Source organism: Micromesistius poutassou (assembly GCF_964030765.1).
Source record: "Micromesistius poutassou genome assembly, chromosome: 14".
Lineage (NCBI taxonomy): Eukaryota > Metazoa > Chordata > Actinopteri > Gadiformes > Gadidae > Micromesistius > Micromesistius poutassou.
In genome coordinates this window covers 9,569,276-9,593,501 of record NC_140284.1, presented here as the reverse complement: position 1 = coordinate 9,593,501, position 24,226 = coordinate 9,569,276, and the positions used below count along the sequence as shown (strand labels likewise).

The following is a 24,226-nucleotide window of genomic DNA, read 5'->3' as shown; positions in this document are numbered from 1 at the left end:
GAGTGTTAGGGAATAGGCCTTCTATACTACAAAATATATATATGTATTCAATTGGGTCGATTTGAATGCTTTTTATTTAAATATAACTTAGTAATGAAACCTCCACACGTCATAAGCGTTCCCAACAATGACAACTTTAACATTCAAGACTTTTGGATGGAATGGCAAAAATATTTCCACAAACAAGTTATGTTTGCCTTCCATTTAAAAAAACAAACAAACAGAAAAACAGAAAGAAAGAGAAATAAAAATAAAACATTTGACATACATCATCATCACATACAGGACTAAAAGTAAAATAATACCCAAATACAACCAGTTTGGAAACACCACATCTTGTTGACATGTTGCTTATATACATCCCATAAATCCACTCAGCTATGCAAGAAATATGTTTTAATACTTAATAATAAATGGGAATTTCATTAACAATATCTTGTGCCATTAAAATTACGCTGAATTATTATACGACTTTTTTATACTATTAATAATGACCATCCTGTATTCAAACATTCCCTGTTGTATCCATAGTTGTGACAATAATTCCCTTAACTTCAAGAAAACAAAAGAGATGTCTGATCCAGAACATGATACATAACCACAGAGAGAAAAACACAGAAAGAAGCTTCCTACATTTCTGTATCCCAGATAAGTGTGTAGCACAGCCTAGGTGAGATGGACGAGCATAGGAACAAGACAAAGCAAGACAATTAGCAGCTCTTTAAGAGCAACCACCATTTGTCATTTTCTTTTCTGCTGTCGCTAACAACGTACGGTGAATATTGCCCCAGTCGCCTCCCCTTTATGACTTCCTAGGCTCAGCCCAGTTGCTCAGAGAGTGTAACAGGGATAGTTAACTCTCCATGGGATCCAAGAATTCTTCTTCTGTGATGGCTTCCAGCCTCTTCAGGACACCGTCGCTGCTGGCAGCCGGGTAGTCTGCTATTGGCTGGCTCCGTGCAGGGCCCTGGGCAGAAGGGTCCTGGGCAGATGGGCCCTGGAAGGAGCAGCACAGGGTCTGGAAGAAGGGCACCAGATGGGTGATGGAGGGCAGGGATCGCTGGCGGAGGAGAGGGAACTCCAACGGTTCTGTGCACGATTCCTCCATCAGCCCATTGGACACCTGAAACGACACCACAGAGTTAGGGTTTTGTTTTCGTTTTGCACCTTAATTGAAGCTCAGCAGGTGCTTTCTGTGAGCTCACCCCATGTCGAAGCTGCATCCCCTCCAGTATTCTGAGAACGTGCGGTTTGCATTCCTGCTCTCCCTCGAGGAGTGCATTCTCCGGCCCACTGTAGCGGTCCACATCCACCTCGGGGACGAAGGCCCAGCGATACCTGTGTGCAGATGTTTGTTACCGGCCCGTCACATGCTTGACTTTGGATCTCAAAAATAAGAATTGACGACTGCAGCAAGATTCTCATCATTGGATGACCTGCCTGGGGCTCTTACATTTGGAATAGGGGCATCTTATCTGGAGGGAAAGCGAGCGACGTATCCAGAAACTTGCAGGCGGACAGATACATGTCCAGCTCCTGCTGGGGAATGTTCAGTGGACTGTTCCGGGCCAGCACTCCGCGCACCACCTTTGAAAGTCTGGGGGGGGGGGGGGCATTCATTTGAATGTTCATAGAGATATGTTTAAATAAAAAACAAGGTGTTTATTAATGGAATGAGAGAATTACTCTGTTACGTACTTGGTGACCTCAATGTCTGACTGCAGGGCTTTATTAAGACGGGAAAATATTCGGATCTGAAAAGAAATAGAAAACAGCAAAGACGTGACGCTTTTGTGTTTGTTAATTCATGGAGAATCTAGAGATAATGCTTTAGATCCGCAGACCCATGGCAGCTTCTTACCAGCTCCGTGACCATGATGGGCCAGAGGGAGGTGAGGTGCTGTGGGGAGATGCGCAGCAGGAGAACGCGGAACATCAGGAAGGTCTGGGCAGAGACAGCTGGGGTCTGAGCCATGCGTAAAGACTCACTCAGCCGCTCTATGGGGGAAACAGTGTCATGTGTTAAGATAAGTGTCATCTAAGGGCCACGCGTAAAGACTAACTCAGCCGCTCTGATGTGGAAATGGTGACATGTTAAGATAAGTGACTCTTACTAGGGTCTAAGGTCACTTTGTCATGTACCATGACATCATAACCTATAACCACCAACTACTGGGGTTCTCAAGTAATCTTCTTGGCTCCAGCACTCCTACTATGCTACAGCACAACATCTGGGCGGAGATGGCTTGTAAAGCCATGTTGATTGTTTTAGTTTTGAAGATATGTTGCAGAAGAGAAACTAATTCATGAGTGGCAAGATGGAGCTTCAAAAGATTTGAATAAGTGTATTTCTTCACCTACATGGTCTACACGGTGGTGATTCAAAACTTTTACAGACATTTTGTGTAACGATGCTGGAGTCCGGCCAGGATTTCAGCTTGTCTTTCGACCGGCCACGAGAAAACTTTAGCTAGTGCTGGCCAAGCAAGTAGTTGCTGTTAGCCAGTAACACACAGATCACCGGATTACAGCTACTCTGTTAGATTTGTGACACTATAAAATAACACATGCATACCTTGAATCAAGGGCAGATAGAGATGGTACTGGTCCACTTCTCCACTGAACATTGCAAAAGCCTGTCGTTTCAGCAACATAGGCTTCTGCTCAGCACTGGAAAACAGTTTCAGAGAGCTGCTCTGCATGCCTAGAAACAAATCGAAATTGAAAAATACATGCTTCAAAACAGAAAAAATCTGGAACACGCTCCAACACATGAGATGAGGTGCTGTGTAGCTCAATGGAGCTCCCTCAAACATGTACTCACTCATGAGGTCTTTGAACATGGTCTTCTCGTGGGTCAGTAGGTGGTCAATGATGGACCTCCAGCTGGGGAGGAACCCAATGAAGTTAGGCGAGGGTCTTTCCAAAAGCAGTTTCTACTGTAAAACAAATGTACTTGTGGACTCACTGAAGAGCACAGGAGGCCTCCATGGTGAAGAACAGCGGGTCCATGAACAGCTCAAAGGCCTCCTTCCTCCAAGCCCGCTTGGTGTAGGCATACCCACTGAGGCTGCTCAGCAGCTGGGCACCGGCTCCAAAACTGGGCATGTTGTAGGCACTGACACAGAGAAGATTGTGATGATCATAATGAAAATGATGATCATCATGAACATGATGATGATGATGAACATGATGCAGGTCCACAGCATGGCCAGATACCAAGGAGCAATCGATTTGTGATCAGGAAGATTGCTACAATTTAATAACTATTGTATCCTTTAGCAGACACTTCTGGTGCTTTTTTAGGTTCCTGCGGGTAGACAGATATAATCTTTCCACTGGGAGGTCAAACACCCCAACCAGCCGACCTAAAAAACTGGTAAAGAGTTTTACCAAGTGGACAGTCAAACACAGGGTAGTCCCGAGCAGGGATATCATTTTGGACATCCAAGTACAGTTAAACCACGATATAACACTGTTCGACGTGCCGGGGAATATAATGCGACGTGCGCTCCTGTGAACAACGCGGCCATCGTTTACTGATCCCACCGACCACCGACTGATCCCACCAAAAATCAAATAAAGTACACAATAAGAGTGCACTTGTACAGACACCTAGAGTGTCTATGAAGGTGTGTGCTGCAGTGGCTACCTGTGGTTCTTCAGGTATGGGAAGACATAGTACATGATCCTCGTGATCAGGGGGACGGCCTTCTCCTTCTCATCGCTGCGGTACACCATGTCCAGGAGCGGGGCCAGGATCTACAGGAAGATCAATGGTGAACAGTGCGCACAGACACAGACACACCGACGCACACCTACACACAGACACACATACACACTTAATGAAACCTACCTGAGCCAGAAGTGCGAGGGCCTGGACGCTGTAGACAGACGGGGCGGAGGCAGAGACCATAGTGCTGGCCTGGGACCCCACACCTGAAGAAGGAGACACACAGCATGTTCACATCACTAGACTACATACACCCGGACTGAATAAAGATAGGATCCATATTGCTGTACTACAAAGTACATGGCCCTTGACTTAGGAGCTAAACCTAAACCTAGCTAAACCTTACATGGGTAGCTTGGGCTGTGCTCAGTCAGATTCATATCTATATATCTATCCAGCTATTTGTTAGATATCTATCTATCTAACAAATAGCTGGAATAAACTCCCTGAGGATTTAAGACTTGCCCCAACTCTGACAGCTTTTAAAACAAGACTGAAGACTTTTATGTTTGCTTTAGCTTTCTGCTAAATCTTAAATCTACAATGCTTCTATTTTTTATTTTATTAGTAACTTTGCCTTTATTTTCTCACTTTCTAAAATGCATTTTTTTTAACTCTGCCTTTCTAAAATGTTTTTTAAACTTTGCCTTTATTTTCTATCTATTTTACTTTTTACTTATCTATTATTTTATTTTATTGTATGACAATGTTTATATGTGAAGCACTTTGAGTCTGCCTTGTGTATGAAAAGTGCTATATAAATAAAGTTGCCTTGCCTTGCCTTGCCTATATTACATCTAGGTCTGATGTTCTGCCAAGTCTCAGGAGGTCACAAGATGTGAAGTTACGTTTAACTGATTCCGTGATTAAACTACCAACCGAGTAAGTCCGCTTCGGCATCTGCGTCATCGGGTTCGGCAGAGTCCTCCAGCTCAGGACAAGTTTGCGGTTGATTTTTGACCTCCAGGTTGCGGCTCAGCCAGCTGGTCTGCTCCAGGGACGAGCCTGCGACCCCTCCCACCGCCTCCAGGACCCGCTGGGTGACCTCCTACAAGGGGCACACAGGGTGAATACAAGGTGAGCACAGGGTGGATACAAGGTGAGCACAGGGTGGATACAAGGTGAGCACAGGGTGGATACAAGGTGAGCAGAGATGTTCACTGCATCATTTTTCGTGATTATGTGTGACTGTAAAAAGATGGCTAAGGCCCGATTCAGATCAAATCAGGAGTCTCTGAGTCATCACTATATTTGATTGTATATTTGCTAACCCATCTATTAATGTTTTTGAATAAATAGTTTGTGTTGTGTGGTATTAACTCCAGAGCGGGACTACAGATAATAAGCCTGTAGCCATCTCTGGCTACGTGTTGTACAATGTCCCAAGCCGGCGCGTCTTGTATACCTGACGTCGTACCTGGAGGTCTCTGCTGTCTTTCTTGTTGTCCAGGTTGGGAAGCCGATTCACAAAGTCATCGAGGATGCTGTGAAGAGACGGGGAGGAAACCTTTTGGTTAATTACATGCACCCATACACCTCAAGCGCATTCAATCAGGAGCAAGTCATTCATATAGGTTTCTACCGCAGCACTGTGGAATACTTGATCCTGATTGGTCGAAAACATGTCAAGGGTGTGCATTATTTTTCAACAACGGGACATTCTGCCTTTAAACAGTTCTGAATTATTGCGCTGCAAATCCAAGCATGAAAACAATTTTCAACTACAGCTATCGACCAGATGTTCCCTTGAAAAAAACAAAGTACAAAGTACAAAGCGCGGGGAAAGAATACATTAATTCCAACCGTGCAGTAGTGAGCTATAGCAGAGCCACCAGCAGGTAACAGTGTGGTAATGAGCTATAGCAGAGCCACCAGCAGGTAACTGTGTGGTAATGAGCTATAGCAGAGCCACCAGCAGGTAACAGCGTGGTAATGAGCTATAGCAGAGCCACCAGCAGGTAACCACTCAGTAGTGAGCTATAGCAGAGCCAACAGAAGGGGAGACGGACCCGAGCAGCAGGAAGTGACCGGGGGGAGCCAGGTTGAGCTGGACGGACTCGCGCAGGAGGCTGAGCAGAGGAGCGACGTTCTCCTGGAGGGTCTGAGGAGATAAACTAGAGACAGGAACAGGAGACGTGAGGTGGAGGTGAAAGGTTAATCCTACACGTTACAGGGAATCTTGAGGCGTGAATGAACATCAAATGATTGTTCGTACCTCAGGACGTAGGCGTAGCTGAACTCTAGCATAGGGATGTCCACCAGGGTGCTCTTCTGATGGGGGAGCCAAACAAAGATAGATGAGTGATCTGTGCACTTTCAGTCAGTCTGTCTGTCTGTGTATCCATACCTGTTCTGCTTTGATCTGGTGTGTGTATCCATACCTGTTCTGCTTTGATCTGGTGTGTGTATCCATACCTGTTCTGCTTTGATCTGGTGTGTGTATCCATACCTGTTCTGCTTTGATCTGGTGTGGTTTCTTCACCACCTCCTTGACCAGGTGCAGGACGGTCTCCGGCCGCATGGAGCTGAGCGATTTCACCAGATCCACGACAATCAGACGAGACTCGCTGAGCACTGGCAGAACCTGGGGGCAGAGAGCTCCAGTGAGCTGTAGACACTATCCTGGACCCACAGACAGAGGCTTTACTTGGCACTAGGCTTTACTTGGCACATTGAGGGCGGAACTTGAATGGCCGCCTCGCAGTAGTCTACGGCATACTAATCAATCCTTAATCACTAATAAATTTAAAATTTCAACCAGGACCTTAAAAATATTTATGAAGACAAACCAACCATTGTGAACCCAACTAAAGGAAAAACTATTGTTGGCTTCGATTTAGAGAATCACATTCCTTTTCATTCATTCCTGAGCCACCTAAAGGCCCATAGAGGAACTACATACTAGTCTCAACCATGAGCCACCTGAAGGCCGTTACAGGAACAACACGCTAGTCTCTACCGCCTGGGCTTCAGAAAGAGACGGTTCATACCTTGTTCCTGTGTCTCCTCTTGGTCCTCTTGCTGAGCCACACCGAGCCAACAGACGCCATGATCTGGACCCCGTACTGGCTTGTCAGAGGGATCAGGAACTCCAGTATTCGTTGTCGCAGGATCTAGTATTTTAACGCACAGAATTGACACAATAAATACAGAACTCGTCCTTAGGCCACGGAGGCCCAACAGAGCGGCAGCGTGCAGGACCAACGCACCTTGGTGCTTCTGAAGTACACGGAGGATGTGGTGTGCCGGCTGCCCTGGGCCGCCTCAGAACCCCTCCCCACGCTCTCCTCCCGCTTCAGGGCCGCCCACAGCAGCGCCATGCTACTGAGCATGTGCGGCAGCTCCTCCATCACAGCACTGCGCGCGTTACGCAGGTCAGCAGGATCACACGCGGTCAGGGACTGAAGGGAGGAGACGGTGGAGCATTCAAAGGGACAGCAAATGTACATATGTAAGCATGTACAAGTTACCCTTTGTTGTTTGGAAGATTGTTTATGTTTCAGTTTATTTATATTTATATTTATATTTCACTGTGTACACATTAAAAGAGCAGCATAGTGAGTGAGTGAGTGAGTGAGTGAGTGTGTGTGTGTCCCTACCCTGTGGTCCAGTAGACAGTGGTGTGTGATCGTGGTCAGGCCCTCTAGCAGAGTCAGAGGATAGTCAGGAGCTATGTTCTCCTTCCTAGTGCTGAGGCTGATCGGAGAGAGTGGAAAACCTTAGTGAACAAACTAGTCCATCACAAAACAAAAACCTTGAGTTTATCAAGCGGAATTAGCTTTACCACTAATTGCAAGTAATTCAATAATAGGGACGGCGCAGAGGCGGTGTAAAGGAATACACTGTGGGGCTTTCTACAGAACACTGAGCCATGCGATGGTGCAGTGTAAATCAGCTTCAATTCGTCCTGGGCCTGGGCGCTCACCTTTGGTTCACCTTTCCCCCGTCGTGCTCGTGCACCTTGACCAAATCGTCCAGGTTGACGCAGATCTGGCTGATGATGGGCGCCAGGATGATGCCCAGCGAGCGGCCCAGGTAGGGCAGGGAGGAGCACAGCAGGGACACCCAGTGGGGGTGCATGGCGTAGCCGTACTGCGGCTGCAGGGCCCGGGCCGCCGCCGACACGAACATGCCCTGGGCCGTGATGGGCTGGTTCTGGACGTACTGCGCCGCTTTGATGGACTGCTGGAAGAGCACCGCCGTCTGCCACTCCCTGGCCAGCGGCGTGCTGGGCGCCGGGGAGTCGCGGGGCTCCTCCGGCTGTCCTGGCGGGCCCCCGGCCGGCAACGCGGCACCCCCCTGGGCGATGCTGTTCTCCAGGGTGATGAGGGCCTGGATGAGCTTGAGCAGCTCCACCTGCAGGGGGTACTGCTCCTGGCCCCCCCCGGCCCCCAGGTTCACCAGGCTCTCCTCTGACAGCCCGCCCTTCTCCCCCAGCAGCTCGGCGCCGCGCGGCGCCGCCCTGTCGGCCCCCCGCTGGCTGACGTACATGGAGGCGGACAGGGAGAGCAGCGCGTACTGCTGCACGCGGCACTCGGCCAGCAGCCGGCGGATGGGCTCCAGCCGGGCGCCGTTGCCCCCCTGGCGCTGGGCCACGCCGCCCAGCTGGTTGACCAGCCCCACCAGCACCTCCACGCTCTGCACCTGCACCTCGTGGTTGCCCTGCAGGTCGTGGGCGCCCAGGCTGAGGTAGGACGGGTAGTGGGAGCGCAGGAAGCGGAGGCACAGCGACATCAGCAGCTCCAGCAGCAGGGACGGGGGCACGGAGGGAGAGGAGGCGGGGGAGAGCAGGCGGCCGTAGAAGCCACTGCCCTCCTGGGCCTGCTGGTGGCGCTGCAGGAGATTGGAGACCAGGTTGAGGTGCGAGGCCGAGCTGGTGTCCAGCGCCGTCAGGGAGAGGGCGTCCACCAGGGGGCGCTGCGCGCTGCTCCGGAGCAAACGTCCCAGCAGGCCCAGGCCTTGGAGCAGGCGCTGCCAGCCGCCCGCCTCCGTGTAGAGCAGGGCGTGGCGGAACAGGGAGTCGATGGCCTCCCTCTTCTCGCGCTCCTGCTTCAGGAGGCGGGACTTGGCCATGGCCTCCAGCTCCTGGTCGTCTTCCTCCTCGCTGGACAGCGAGTCGGACACCTGCGTGTGCTCCGACTCCACCCGGCGCAGGCCGTAGACCGCCCCCTCCTCCAGGCTGCTGCGGAACGGCCCGGAGCTGGAGCTGGAGTTCTCCACGGAGACCTGGGCGCCGCTGGTGTCGGCCGAGTCCGTGTGCTCGCTCTCCGGCTCCGGGTCCTCCTCCGTCGAGTCCTCCCCCGTCGCCACACTCTCGCTCCGGGAGGCAGGCGAGGCGTCGGGACCCTTGGCGGCCTCCGGGTCGCTCTCCAGCAGCTTCCACAGGGCCTCGCGGTCCACCAGGTCGGTGCGGTCCGGAAACGTCTCCTCCGGGCCTGCGGAGGCCCGGGTGGAGCCGCGGCCTCTGGAGCTCAGCGCCTTCAGGTTCCCTTCAAGAACACAACTGAGGAATGACTTTATGGAATGGCTGAAGACTATTTCTAGAACATTGGAATAAGAGAAAGCTTTTTCTGATAAAAACGGTAAAAAGGGAGGAACTCTTATCTATGATTTCAACCAAATTCAACAAACTTTTTTTTTTTTTCAATTCAACAACGACATAAAAGGTACTGTAGCTAAGATTTAAGATTGAATTGAATTTTATTGTAATTGGATAGAAATGGTATAGTCTTCCTTCAGCTATTAGTGAGTGAAATGCACTGTAACATATCAGTTTCAAGATGACTACGCCTGTCAGCGCAGTCATCTTGCCAGCTCCCAGCAAATTTCTGACCATCAGGGCATTTATTACGCGATTAGTTTGGGGAATCTATCTTTCAATCACGAAAGGTTCATGAAATACAACATATCGTATAGTGGAGACTCGTAGGGAATGAGGGGACGTTTGCTCGCTCTCTTGTGCTCTCTCTCCCTCTTTCTACTCTCGGCTGGTACTGACCCGCGGTGAGGTTCTGCTTGACGTTCTGGATGGAGCAGCGCTGGGTGTTGGGGTGCAGGAGCAGCAGCAGGATGGGCTCCAGAACGCGGATCACGTCGTTGAGGGACAGGGCCCTGACCAGCCAGCACTGGGCCGCGGCACTCACCGACCCGTCAGAACCGCCGAGGCTGTCCAACACAACACACAGGGACCTGCCGCACAACCGGCGCGCTGGTTAGAACTTCGAGGGGTTTAGTGACGGCACGGATGGCAGTGATGCAACAGGAAATCATCTGGGACTATTTTGAAGCAACAAGTCCCCAGCTAAACTTTTATCATCATGCAATATCTAAGGCTCATGAACGGGACGAGGATATTTGCCCACTTTTTGGGATCCAGTCCAACCCACAGCGAAGCCAAGCTTTAGAAGTGATAGGGCGTCAATGACAAATATCCAACACAAACACAGAACACAGCCTGAAGTAGATGAGAAATGGAACAAATTGACAGGAACAAATCAACCATGACGAGGCTTTAACTTCCTCCACCGCCCGTCACCCTTGATGCAGCAGGGCCAACTTACCTGTCAAACGAGCGGTTTAGGGACATGATCCTGTTGTTCTGCATCTCCCGGGTCAGGTGCCACAGAATGGAGAAGCGATGGAGGGCCTCCAGCCTCACCACCTGCGGGGGGCAAACACCAGACAGCCGCCTCTGTCAGTTCAGACCCGAGGCCTGTTTGTTCTCCTCACTGCACCAGTCAGGCCTGTTTGCCTGACCCAGTTTCATCCCAACACATGACCTTGAGACGTGTGGAAGAACTTTTCCAATATGTGGAAGCTAAATTCACATTTGCATTTAGGGGATTTTGCTGCTTTGTTTATCCAAAGCGACTTAAAACCATTCATACACACATGCACACACATGCAATGGCGGAGTCAACTACACAGGGCGACAGCCGGCTCGCCAGGAGCAGTCAGGCTGAGGTGTCTTGCTCAGGGACACCTCAACACTCCAGCCAGCCAGGGGGAGCCTTCCGGTTACCAGTCAACCCACTCTACCTCCTGAGCTACTGCCGCACCTGAACACTGTTGCATTCTGAGGCCTCACCTTGTCTTTGTGCAGCAGCGCCTGGCAGATGATGTCCTCACAGATGGAGGCCGACGGGGCCAGGCAGTGAAGCCGGTAGTACAGCTCCACGCACGAGATGTGCTGCTCCCTGCGCTCCGTGTCCAGCTGGCCCCAGAGCACCTGGGCCACCCGCTGGGACCAGAGGACAACAACAACAACACAATAAATGGATGCAAAAAAGAACAATGAGCTGTCGATTTTGATCCTAATGTTATAAATACAAAATGCTATTCTGGGGAAAAAGTCAATGATAAATATCCCAATCTGTATGTTCAGTTTTATACCACAGCTTTGTGTAAATACTTGATTCTTAGATGCTTATATATAAGCTCTTGTGGTAACTGTTTGTGTGTGAAAGTGAGTGAAATAAATAAAGTGAAATAAATAAAAATTCTGGGGTGGGAATGTACAACAAACAAAGTGGGAATGTACCGACACAAAGCTAGGGTTGTTTACCCCCTCAGAGGTACATTATTGTCTTGGGTTATTCCTTACGTGTTGATAATGGAAGAAAGCAAAACTGGAAGAAAAAACCGTAACAGCTAAAAAAAAAGGAGGAGGAAGTCCCACCTGATAGAAGTTGGTTTCTTCCTCGATGCGGGCCAGCGTGGCGGGGAACACCGGCGGCACCGTGACCATCTGGAGCCGTCCGCTCAGCGGGTTGGAGTTGCAGCTCTGGTAGCGCTTGTGTTTGTCCTGGATGACCAGTGCCAGGGACTGGGAGTGGTTGAGCAGCTCCAGGAAGGACGCGATGGCTGTGTGCTGGACGCCGTAATCTCGGCACAAGCAGCACAGGATCATCAGGGCCCGCAGCCACACGGGCAGACCCTCCTCCCGGTCTGGGGAGACGATGTGACGAAATTAACTGTATTTATATAACGCTTTTTTGTAACCAGTGGCCTCCCAATACTACTTTACAATACTGCCTAACATTCACCCATTCAGTCACACATTCAGACACCGACGGTGGTGTCAGCCATGCAAGGCAACCGCCAGCTCGGCGGGACCAGTTAGGGTGAGGTGTCTGTTGACAATCTAGGAGGAGCCGAGGATCGAACTAGCAACCTTGCGGTTACCAGCCAACCCTCTCTACCAACTGAGCTACATGCCGCCTACTGTAGTTGTTCTCTTTGTAATGTGTGATCAGGCCACCACCACTGGATGAATAACAATGAAATAAATAAATAGATGTACAGTATGTGTATCATCGTAAAAAAAAAAGGCATTGGGCAGTTCCAGCGCCTCGTTGGAATCAGCATCATCCCTCATCGGGGTCTGCGCTCACCTGGCTGGAGGAACATCTGGGAGTAGAGAGCCTGGGTCTCGCCCTCGCTCAGGTACACTGGGAAGGTGGTGCACTCCAGCAGCAGGTGGCAGGCGGCCGCAAAGGCCTGTCGGCAGGACTCTGAGATCTCTGAGCGGCTGCGCGGCATGAAGCCGTCCGCCCAGGCCGCGCCCACCGCCGCCCCCGCCCTCTTCCCGCTGGAGCTCGGGACGATCTGCGCGGCCTTCTGGCCTGAAGAAGCGTCAGCAGGAGCTAGGTCTGTCTGCATCTCCTCCTCCTCCTCCTCCTGCTCTGGGACATCCTCCACCTGGACCAGCAGAGATCTGGACGTAGCATGCAGGCAGAGGGGAGTCAGGAATAAACCACAATAATGTATTTTGGGGGAGGCCACCTTGGCTTCACCTCGACCACATCTACGCCCCCTTCATTAATTTCCAATTATGGGACAGCCCATCATAGTTTATTCCACCAATCTCACAGCAACCAACAATGAATAGGTATGGGTAGCTTTCACCAATAACGTAAGTGGATTTAATCAATTTAAAATCACTGGAAATTGAAATAATTTTGAGGTATTGTTTCAGGGCAAAGCTCTACTGTGTCCTGGCTGGAAAACTTTGATCCAGCTGATCTGCAGGGCAACAGCAACAGGGTTCACCTGGTAGTGATGAAGGCCAGGATGTCGGTGAGGTGCTGGGTCATGGTGTCCACACTGCCACCCTTCCTCCACACGTCCTCGCCCTCCTTGCTCAGCCGGGTGCTCTCCGAGGCCGCGCCCGGTCTGAGCAGCTGCTGCTCGGACGGCGAGGCGCTGATGCCCAGCCCGCTGTCCTCCGAGCGGAGCTGGGTCAGGAGGACGCCTTCGCCCGGCTCCGCCTCTCCTTCTGCCGAACCACTGCTGAGCTCCGCCGCCGCCGCCGCCCCCTCCTCCTCCTCCTGGGCGGCGACGCCGACCTCGGCGCTGCCGCGGTCCAGCTCCCCCTCCTTCTCCGCACCCTGGGGGGGGGGGAGGGGAGAGGAGAAGAGACGTCCACCTGGCTATCAGCGATTGCAGCTCCAAAACAGCACAAGCGGCAAGCTTGACTTCCAAGGATGGAGGTCTACTCACCTCAGCCGGTTCCCCGGTAAACTCCTGCACCTGGGAGTCCGTCTCCAGAGCAGCGGCCTCGGCCTCCAGTTCCATGTAGGCCACAGGCATCTGGATCTTACCCAGGACCTTGAAGCAGGCTTGCAGGCCCTGGGTCAGCTCCGCCCGGCCCACGGCCGCCATGTTGGCGTGCAGGGCGGCCAGCATCATGCCCAGCATCTCAGGCAGGAACTGGGATTGGATGTCAGCATATAGCTCCTGGTAGGGGGGAAACTCTTGGTAAGTAAGGAGAAATTCAGACGTCACTCCGGGAAAAAGAAGACGAAATGTCAGTGATGACAGTTTACAGTTAGAATGCAGATAGGGTTAGAGAGACGGATCACATCAAACTTTATAACCAGTTATAACCAGTCTTTTTCATGGTCATCGCCAAATATTAGACAGAAATGCGTGTGTGTGTGTGCGTGCGTGTGTGCGTGTGTGTTTGCACACGTGCATGCTGTAGACATTTACCAGAGGCAGGACGTCGAGCAGGAACATGATGAGGGTGGACATCTCTGTGATGGTGGGAGCGGCACGGCTGCCGTCCTGCTCGGGAGGTGGAGGTGCGTCGCTCTGCTCACTGCAGACAGAAGCCAGGTATATCAGAAATGACACCCATCGCTACATTGGGATGCTAACCCTAGCAGCATTCATCTGGGCCGGAAGGCAGCAACTGTTTCATTGCACAGATATTCTATCGGAATGAAAACAATTTGCGAGTGAACAGATTTCAGAAACGGATGTTAACACAAGTATTTCTACAGCCTATGGGAACGTTTTTCTTTTTTTTTGCAGTCAGCCAATTACACGCATACAGATCCCCGCCTTCAGCAACAGGATTGGTTTAAACAAAGACCAATCGAGTGCAGGTGAAAACGACCCCGTTCACTCTCAGCTGGTCTGCTATCAGACTTAACTTGCAGCCTGATTTGTGTGACAAGCAGTAGACATGGGGAGCCGGGACGGGAGCTCACCTCAGTAGACATGGGGGACGTGAGTGTACCTCAGTGAGCTGCAGAAGCGGCGGGTCATGTGGTCCCACAGGAACACGCTGTCCATGGAGCTGACGAGCAGGTTCACGGCCTTGATGATCTCTGATGCGTTCTTATTCTCCTTCATTTTGCTGCTCCACAGAGACGGAACCAATCTCAGAATGGGTACTTCACTTCAACCATACAGATCACTCAACCCTTCAGATCGCTCAACCCTTCAGATCACTCAACCATTCCTTAATAACAAGAAACACACGTACACACACACACACACACACCAAGTGGCCACGCCCCCTCCCACCTCCGCTCACCTGGCCAACTGGTTGCCCACCAGCCCTGAGCTGGAGATGTTATCCTCTCCCAGCATCTCTCGGCAGTAGCTGTAGAAGGAGCGCACCACCTCCAGCAGCAGAGTGCTGATCACCACGGGCCCTGCACACCCAGGGAACAACATCTCCCATCATGCTCAGCAGACATGGACGCAAGTGAAAATACCATAAAACTAACTTTCTGGAGTTTGCATAATGTCTTTGTTAACTTCAAATGTGGTAAAACCTGGAGAATGTTAATAACGTGAATTAGAGTTGTGTTTATATATTCTATACACGTCAATATTTGATTCCACACATATATTTTGCTTGTGTCTATTGTGTTCTTTGCCAATAGTATGACAGACAATACTTTTGCATTTACCCTTATGCCCTTATTAAATACACTCACCCCAGAAGTACATACAGGCACCACAACCACATCATCTACATTAATATGGATTGGAGCAAGGCAAGACCAAATTAAATCAAATGTCAGATGACTTTTGCATGTGACTGTATAGAACCAATGTGGTTATTCCCCATCCTGACCCACACAGTGTATGTATACATTGACGTAGTTTCAACCAGTTGCTAATGACATGGTAAGCCTTCTGGCACACAAGCTGCAATGGACACAAACGGTTAAAAAAAATAAATAGAAAATAAATGTGCAAACATTGGCCTGAAGAAAACATTCAGATGAGTTCCCAAACCGTTCCAACATAGGCCGGCTTTGCCTCTGGTGGAGGCTTATATGTTCTATGTGTTGAGCACTAAGTTAAAGTCACAGCCCTAAGTGGGTCGGGTTGCTGTAGCATTGGCTGTAATTTAACTATGTACGGAGCTGTCTGTGTTGACCGTAGTTCTGTTTACCTATCTCCGGTTTATCCAGTAGGCTGACGATGACACGAAAGGGCCGGAGGTAGTTCATGAGGGTCTCAGGGTCGCTCTGGATATCCTTCTGATTCAGGATGTTAACCAGAGCCTGGGGGAGACACCCAAACACTCAAGTGTCATCATGCACACTCAGCACGCACACGCTGTCACAAAGACACCCAGATGTTGGTTTCCTGCGGCTGAGCTTGACCCACCTGCACGAGAAGGTCTCTGGAGTGCAGCGTGAAGTAGAGGTCTGCTTGGTCCTTGCTGCTGGTTGGTTGGTTGGAGGATGATGATGATGATGATGTCGACCTTCCCCGCTTGTTGTCGGTGCCTGGGAACAACAGAGCATTATTCCTGCTTCTTACGCAGATGGAAAAAGGCTGCCGAAGTGTGTGAGCCAGATCGAAAAAACCCTGTCCACTTGGGGTGTGAATCCCTCGGTAGCTCACGACTAAATAATATTAAGATTCTTGGGGTGAGAGTGTTAGTGAGTGAGTGTGTGTCAGTGAATTACTGAATATGTCAGTGTGAGTGAGTGAGTGGGTCTCAGTGAGTGAGTGAATATGTTAGCGAGTGAGTGAGTGGGTGTCAGTGAATGAGTCAGAGTGAGTGAGCAGCAGACCTAGGAGCCAGGCGTACAGACGGCGGTTGAGGGACATGTCTCTGCGCAGCAGGGTGAGCGTTGCCGCGGAGACCACGGTGACCATGTCCTCCCTGCTCATGTTGATGCTGCTCTCCTCTTTGTCCTGTCAACACAGCAGAGCAGAGGACAGTGAGCACCACCGGACCCCCTTCCCCCGCCCCCCCCCCACCACAGCTCCACCACCGAGCCCCGGGTTTAATGAACGACCTGTCAGAATGGAACCGACTGGGAAACCGTGCCATCACCATCATCATCATCATCATCATCAATGGAAGGTGCTCCACTGAGCTTTACCCCCTGCCCAAACCAACGAACCACCAGTGGTGGTGGGTCAATAGAGGGCGCTAGGGCGCCGCCCCTCCATGAAATATTCACTCGAATATATCTGCCAACTATGATGAATAAACCATTAAAAATATGAAATAAATCAACAAAAATACATAGCGTTTATCCTTGTTTATTTGTTTGATAGATCGTACTTGCCTGGCCGGCAACCATTTAAATGCGTCTGAACGTCAATTCTTTGGGCTAGGCTTGTTATTGGTCAATCAAAATAAAGCCCTCCTTCAAGTCAGTGGCGCCGGTCACGATGAAGTGAGCTCACAAACTTTTTGCTGTCCATCAAGCAGAGACAGCTTTTCATTGGCGCATGAAAATTCCACCTTGGGTCACAATTTTGTGCGCCCCAGACCAATGGCGTTGTTTTTCATATTTCTTTATCACCACATGATTGGACAATTCAGCGAATCAATCAAATAGGCTGCCTCCCTCAGCAGCATTCGCGCAACACAACTACATGCAGAGAAGAGATAGATCGCTAACTAGCAAAGAGTTGTAAAAGCACTTTCCACCCATTTCAGTGGAGGAATTGGACTCCCCAAGCAATGTTATACTTAAAAGGAGCAAGTAAGTTACATATTAATTAGTCTTTCGGCCTGTAGCATATAAACAAAACTGTCCCATATATCTAACTGCATTTGAAATAGACATTGAGACTCACAAAAAATGGACGCTATAGGACAGTGATCATGATTTGCCTCAATATCATCATCATCAACAACAATGGGTAAGCTTGTAAGCTTGTCCAGGCCCTGCCTGGACAAGCTTCAACATGAATCTGAACGAATAGTAGGTAATAGGTAGTGGCCATCCCCAAAATGCACCAGAATACAGGAAATCAAATCTTCCAAATTCTATTTTTTCAGCACCAGCCACCACTGCAAACCACCAAGTTTCAACTCTCATCGTGAACGCCGGCCTCAACACACCACTTCACTCAGAAATGTTAACATCCTTCTTTGTACATATAGATGCAGATTCAATGCTGGTGTCACGTGGAGGACGGAACAACCTCTGTACTGAGAACTGAAGAGGACAGGAAAGGGAACGCGAAGCCCTGACTGAGACACGCTAAGAACACGCTAACCAACAAACATCCACTGACCAGGCACTCGTCGAAGGGGAAGAAGTGCAGCAGGATCTCCAGCATGTTCCTCTGCACCAGGACGTTGGAGTCCTGCAGGGCCAGGCACACCGACTTCACCTGGAGACAGACGGACAGAAACAGACGGACAGAGACAGACGGACAGAGACAGACGGACAGAAACACACGCAGCGTCAGCTCAGCAAACGGGACGGAAAGTCCTCCATAAACACAAAATACAGCATGAATAGAAATATCAATGATCAAACATCCTTACCGCAAGCAGAGCTTGTAACTGAAGCTACGTAAAGTCACAAAGAAAGGCTTACTAATACTAAAACAGAATGCAATAGCTTCACCGGAGGACAACACACACACACACACACACACACACACACACACACACTAACACCAACACTCACCACAAGGCCATGGTTGTAGCCTAGCATGTAGCTCTGCTGTCGCGGCGTGGCCGCCCGGTCGAAGTGTGTGACGATGAAGAGCGAGGCGGGGAGTCTCACCAGGGGGCTGACCAGCACGCTGCCCCACAGCGCTCCATAGAACACCTGCTGCCCCACCAGCAGCGACAGCCTCAGCAGCAACGCGTCCGTCCTGCTCAGAGACGGACCATCAGGACCACAGGCCAGCCAGTATACACCCACTGGTCCCCCAGTATACACCCACTGGGGACCAGGCTAGTCTGCTGGTCCTGCTCAGAGAGGGAACATCAGGACCACAGGCAACCCTGTATACAACACTGGGGACCAGTATATACCCACTGGGGACCAGTATACACCCACTGGGGACCAGTATACACCCACTGGGCACAAGGCTAGTCTACTGGTCCTGATCAGAGACAGACCATTAGCAACACAGGCCACCCAGCATACACCCACTGGGGACCAGTATACACCCACTGAGGATGCAATTGAACGGAGCATTCCAAAGCATTGAGAAGAGCCGTGTAATAACCGGTGTTATCTAGTTATCTTTGTTGGCCTTTGGCCTGGCGTGAACGGGTCACGAGAAAGCAAACCACCTCATGTAAAGAACTGTTTGTGGAGAACGCAGGAGCCTCTGGCCTTTAGGTAAACATCTCCCATCTTTGATGCAAAGACAGTTGCATTGTGGGTAGGGGTGAAACTGTGTTCTGGGCTCACTCTGCTAGAGAGGAGACCGGTGTATGCATTCAATAGGTTATTTTCTACAACTATTGCGTGCTTTTTTTGCATTTAGAAGTCTTGTCTGTCCTAGACGCAATATCTCGTAAAGAAATTGCCGTGACGAAGTCCAGTACAATTCTGAGAAAAATAACTTAAAGTGTGCCGGAAAGTGAGTGTCTATGACAGATTGATGACCGTTGATAGTTATTACAAGGATCTAATACAAATTTGAGGAAGCAGTGAAGAGTGACATCCTCATTATTGTTTTGGGTTAACAAATGAGAAGTGGATCGACCGACCAACAGCCACACACACAGCCAGAGGCATTTCACATGAACAACATGAACAACATGAACACCGACCGACACAGGCACACAGACGGAGGGACAAACGGGTTACCTGTCAAAGACCTCCAGGCCCTCCTCCATGCCGGGGAGCAGCCCCGTGATGAAGGCCTGCAGGCTGGGGAGGAGAGCCCTCTGCAGGGGCAGGTAGTACCGCTCATACAGCATTAGCAGGACGGGCTTCACCGCCATGGCGGCGTGGCCCAGCAGCGGGAACAACCCAGAGCTACAACCACAAAAACACGCGTCTTATTTACCCTGGCCATATCATCACTTCTTCTTTTTCTTTCTTGTTATTTTTCTTTAAAAAAATAACAATTGCCTCGGGTGCTGATTAAAGGCCTTATTAAATGGAATGTATTATTAGTATTATTATTATCAATTATGCACCAAGTTTGACATTAAAGCTAGGGTAAGCAATTTGTCATGATCAAGCCATAAAAAAATTAAATACTCAGACACAAACAAACTATCATCCGGTATATGTGGCCGCCGCAGGCCTATAATGAGCCTGTACAATCATTTCATTCGGCCCTAAGGTAGTGATTGGATAGCCGAACTGTCTGTCTGTCTACCTACAAGGCTACCTGGGTGCACTCCTCCCCTCCTCTGCATGTCGAGACTTCCACAAGGTCTTTCTCCTAACTGCCTACCCCAGCTTTAAGAAGAAATGTAAAAACCTCAATCAATAACGACAAGCGTTAAAACCTTCTGATACGTTGCCCTTGCCTGTAAATGAAGAGATCCTTGGCCAGCCATTTGGTCCCGATGATCTTGAAGATGACCTCGTAGGTCTCCAGAGCCTTGAGGTGCACTCCACTGGGCAGTGCCGGGTGCAGGCACTGGGCCAGGCGCTTCCCGATGATCAGCCTCTTGGGCAGCAGGGAGTAGCGCAGGTTACTCTGCAGGGCCTGGAGCCACAGACACCACCAGGGGCAGAGAACACATCAGAGAGTCCTGAGGCAGCATGTGAGGAACAGACTGGACCTGGGCACGTCATTAGTGAGGTGGTGGACTGGTTGTTGGGACTGGATGCTGCTGTGTGACATCATCAGCAAAAAAACCCTCTTTCAAAACTCAAGAGAAGTGAAACCCCCTTCTGGACATGACCGAGAAACTAGGAATCTCCCGCTGCTCTGAAAGGAAACAGATTCATATCCGAAAGCAGATTTAAAGTGGAAATATAGTCCAAGGCACCATCCTCCTTTACGTATTCACTGAACCGTTACCTTGAGCTGTGGACATGTGTAGCTTACGATAATAGCATGTTGCTTATATTCTTCATTTTTAATAAAAGAATTCCCCCTAACCTTGTTCAGCTTGCCCAGGGAGGAGATGAGGTCGGCCCATTCGCTGGACGACTCGAAGCTCCGCAGCGCCTTCTCAATGACCACCCCGTAACTACGGTAACGGTAGTCGTTCTGCAGGTCAGCCTCCTCGGGGTCCATGGTAACGGTGGTGCTGATGGAGTCAGTCCCGCGCCACCATGCTCAGCACACCGGCTCTGCAGACGGGTCCACACACGCACACACGTTCAGACCGAGAAGTAAGGCCTTCTGGACCAAACACACATTTTGGAGAAACCCTGCAAAGCACCATCTTGGTGCCAGTATTTGTCTTTCTGTAACCCGTTTAGTACATCTCTTCCTCCTACGGTTTGTCTGCAGAAAACAGAATTAGCCTACTGGTCCATTTCCCTGACACCAATCCCTGTGCAACGTGAACACATTTTCGCAGTCATGGCTCACTATGCTGTTCTGGCTGACCCCGTATTCATGCTTCACTCTGAAAGCGAGGAGACTTCTTCAGACGTGAACAGAGACATGAACCTGAACCCACCTTTCTGGAACGGCAGGTCTGAGACAGCTGCTATGGTGTGTAGACAGCCAGAGGAGCACGCAAGACCTCAAGAGCAGAAACGGACAAGAACCTGTGATATCAGCTAAAGACCTCATGGGGTATAAAGGCCAGACAGGCTTACCAACCCTGGCCTGCCCTGCCCCTGTCCCAGCCGGTGCTGCAGCAGTGTCTGTCTGGTAGGATACTAACAGGGCATGGGCGGGGTGTTGAGGGAGGGTAGGGGGCAGGATTAGAGCAACACAGACATCTGGACTCCATGCCACTGAGCCAGACAAAGTGTAATCGCCCCAAGCCCCAAGGCCCAAGGCACAGGGAGCCCGACTGCATACAACCGCCTGGGCATCACGGTGCAGTAGAGAGCACAGGGAGCTGGAGCTGAGCTAAAGGTTGATGATCATGGAAGGTGGCTGATTCAGGCATAGTAATCATAATCGCAGGTGCACCAGGATAGAGATGTTAAGTAAGTGGGGCTTGCTGTGTATGGAGGGGGGGGAGGTCCTCTTCTTTGCCTGCTGTCTCGATGAGTTTGTGAAGATAATAAGTAGGCTTTCCATATGTTAACACCTAATATAGTCTAACCCTATGTGTGAATGTAAACCTGTGTACGTTACAGAGTGGCTGATAGATACACACCGGGAGGGAGAGAGATACATGTATTTATACAGCCCTATAATTATGGAATGAGAGGGCAAGGTGCACGTTGAAAAGATATGGTAATACGGATATGTCCGCTGGTAATTGGCGACTGTGCGCTTAAAGAAAGGCTTGAATAAACAACCCCCCACCCTCCCTTGTGGGCGGATCCTCTGCCACCTGACCGACCCTCCCGACACGATATCGGTTCTAGTTTGGGAGAATACTGCATGGACCACGAGAAACGGCGTCCAAAAGTGCATCACGGTTTCCAATGTTGTTAGTCCATCGCACTATTGATCGCAGAGTGCATTATGTAAGTCCCTAGCCACTGCGCACAGACAAGACGATTCCCCACACCAGGTAGGCCTACAGTTACACAGAATAATACACAATTAGGAGTGCGATCTGCATTCAATTGTGTAAATCAGGTTTCCAATAGCAAAGGCTTTAAACATTTTTTTTTTTTTTTTTTTACGTGTGACAGGTTTGATGTTTCAAAATACGCACACCTACTACAACACAATGTAGCCTACTACACATGGGTAGCTCAGCTGTGACCACATTTTTGTCATCCAATATGCTACTAAGAACATGCTTCTCTTAAGATTTAAGCTGTATATATATATATGAATATGATATGAAGTCATCGAGACATAAGAACTTTCAGGGAACAGCAGCTCGCTATAGGATGCAATGACTCACCACCTCCTGCAAAAACAACCACACGATCCTCTCGGCTCACTGGATTCAGGCTCGTCCGCGTCCAGGGGTCTAGCGGTGCATCGTTTACCCTCCGTGGGCTGGAAAAGAGAAGCCTGCCTCCGATATTGTTCCCAAAACACCTATCTCCATCCCTGGAGCAACATGGACAGCCTGAACATAACGGGGTGGAATCGAACTCAGCTGATTCCGAAACTGACACGGAAGAGCTCACTTCCTGAACCACGAAGGGGTGCCGCTCCAAAGCTTGTCATCACAAAATAATATCGATCTTCTAACTTTCCTCATAAAGGTTAATTAATATGTGAAATATTAATCTTATTAATATCCAGCTACTCAAAGCAAATCATAAATTAAATACTTAATTACGAAATAATGCACATTGGTACGGGTTATGTTGGTCGCCATCTCTTTATTGGTATTGGTACAGTCCAGGATGTGCGCTGTTTACAAACCTCTCACTTCGCTGTCAGATATTTGTGTATCACTGCGCCTGAGGCAGATGGCCGAACCTGTAACCATCTGCACAGACTTTATTATTATAAATTTTTATATTATTATTTAAAATTATTAAAGTCAATTTAGAAAAAATGTTTTTTTCCTTAAAATAAATGAACGTTAAATAATGCTATCATGATCAATGCTTGATCATGATGTAGCACTAGCACAGAAAACATAATTCCCTTGTGGGTCTGGCTGATTGCTGATTAGACCGTCCAGCCGATGGTCGGACCAATCGGACGCTGGCGTTGTTATAGAAGGCGGGTTATAATGCAAAAGAGGAGACAGGCAAGGTCTGCTCATTCGATTTAGATTAACACAAATATAATTTTATAACTTGTAAAAAACGGAATTATAATCCGCCATTAACGCAGGCAAAATGAATATAGCCAAATTAAAAATAACAGTGTGTTCCTCATCTATCAGCTTTGGCTAAAGCCATACAGCATCAGTTTAAGCAGAAATCGATTTGATAACAGCAATTAAACACAAATATAAATGAGCAGCGTTTCATTTTGAACAGATCTAAAGACTGGAGCTGTTCGCTACCAAACACAAGAACTAATCGCTAAAAATAATAAATGTGAGGTGCTGAAGATAGCCCCACCTGTGTTCACGTGGCGAGGCAGGATGGAAGGGAGAGCCAACTGCCAACGGACAGGAAGTCAGCCAACACGACATCACTGACAGCCCCTTTAATGCTTCAACCACGGGCATGTTTATGTTCATAACAAGGTGTGTTTGAAATTGGGCTCATAAGTCAATCACTGTTGTTACTGAGCAACCCATATAACAACAGACTTCCACTTCTGCTCTGAAACACTCGGTTGTTCAACGAGGCCCACTTCCATAATAAAATAACCTGTCCTAACCAAGTCATCAAGGTGAAAGTATGCATTAGCCTGGTTCTCAGGCTAGGTCAAGGTCAGGCCTTGACCTACAACCCGTTCAGCCAATCAGATTACAAATTCAAATAAACTGCTTGCGTCAAAAGGCCAGTCTCTCTCGTGAAAGGTGGCTTGCTTGATCAGATGTACTTGATCAGATGACCTACAAAGCAAGGTTGTAGGTCAAGGCCAGGCCTTGACCTACAACCCGTTCAGCCAATCAGATTACCGTCCCCATACCGTACCGTCCCGAATGAGCTGATAGGGCTTGCTGCCCACAGCACCTCGGACCAGAGCCGGCTCTCCCTATACGCAAAATAAGAGGCCGCTTAGGGCCCCCAAGAAAAAAAAAAAATATATATATATAAATGTTTTAATACACAAAGAAATTTACTTAACAAGAAAGTAAACATTATAAACCTACAGCTCATATTAGTATAAGAAAACAATGGTGGAATAAATAATTTTGACTGTGTCTGTCTGTCCCAGGTCTGATCATAACCTAAAATGACCTGATTCTGACTGACCTGGCAACCCTACACATGTTGTTAATGTAATGCTTGGTGTTGCTGAGAGGGCAACAAGCAAGGAACATGATGTTTAATTCAG

General features: G+C 49.3%; 1 protein-coding gene across 3 annotated transcripts; it reads right to left on the bottom strand.

Moving 5' to 3' along the window:
• Window positions 1–56: 56 nt before the first annotated feature.
• Window positions 57–22,353, bottom strand: dop1b (DOP1 leucine zipper like protein B). 3 transcript variants are annotated; one of them, XM_084478578.1, is made up of 38 exons: window positions 22,212–22,353; window positions 20,324–20,517; window positions 19,743–19,924; window positions 19,069–19,239; window positions 17,929–18,118; window positions 17,528–17,626; window positions 16,063–16,186; window positions 15,650–15,771; window positions 15,432–15,543; window positions 14,559–14,679; window positions 14,259–14,378; window positions 13,727–13,835; window positions 13,235–13,471; window positions 12,785–13,122; window positions 12,127–12,449; window positions 11,412–11,680; window positions 10,821–10,973; window positions 10,294–10,394; window positions 9,732–9,922; window positions 7,659–9,222; window positions 7,333–7,429; window positions 6,943–7,134; window positions 6,724–6,846; window positions 6,183–6,317; window positions 5,949–6,004; window positions 5,743–5,847; window positions 5,139–5,217; window positions 4,613–4,781; window positions 3,857–3,939; window positions 3,653–3,762; window positions 2,969–3,118; window positions 2,825–2,886; window positions 2,576–2,704; window positions 1,862–1,998; window positions 1,699–1,754; window positions 1,454–1,597; window positions 1,206–1,338; window positions 57–1,123 (listed from the first exon to the last, which is right to left on the bottom strand). In XM_084478578.1, the coding sequence occupies exons 2-38, from the start codon at window positions 20,459–20,461 to the stop codon at window positions 854–856; spliced, it is 6,894 nt and encodes a 2,297-aa protein (XP_084334704.1). In that variant the 5' UTR covers window positions 20,462–20,517; window positions 22,212–22,353; the 3' UTR covers window positions 57–853. The 3 variants fall into 3 exon arrangements, with proteins under 3 accessions (XP_084334704.1, XP_084334706.1, XP_084334705.1); XM_084478580.1 differs by having other exon boundaries at window positions 5,151–5,217; XM_084478579.1 differs by lacking the exon at window positions 22,212–22,353 and adding an exon at window positions 20,853–20,914.
• Window positions 22,354–24,226: the final 1,873 nt, after the last annotated feature.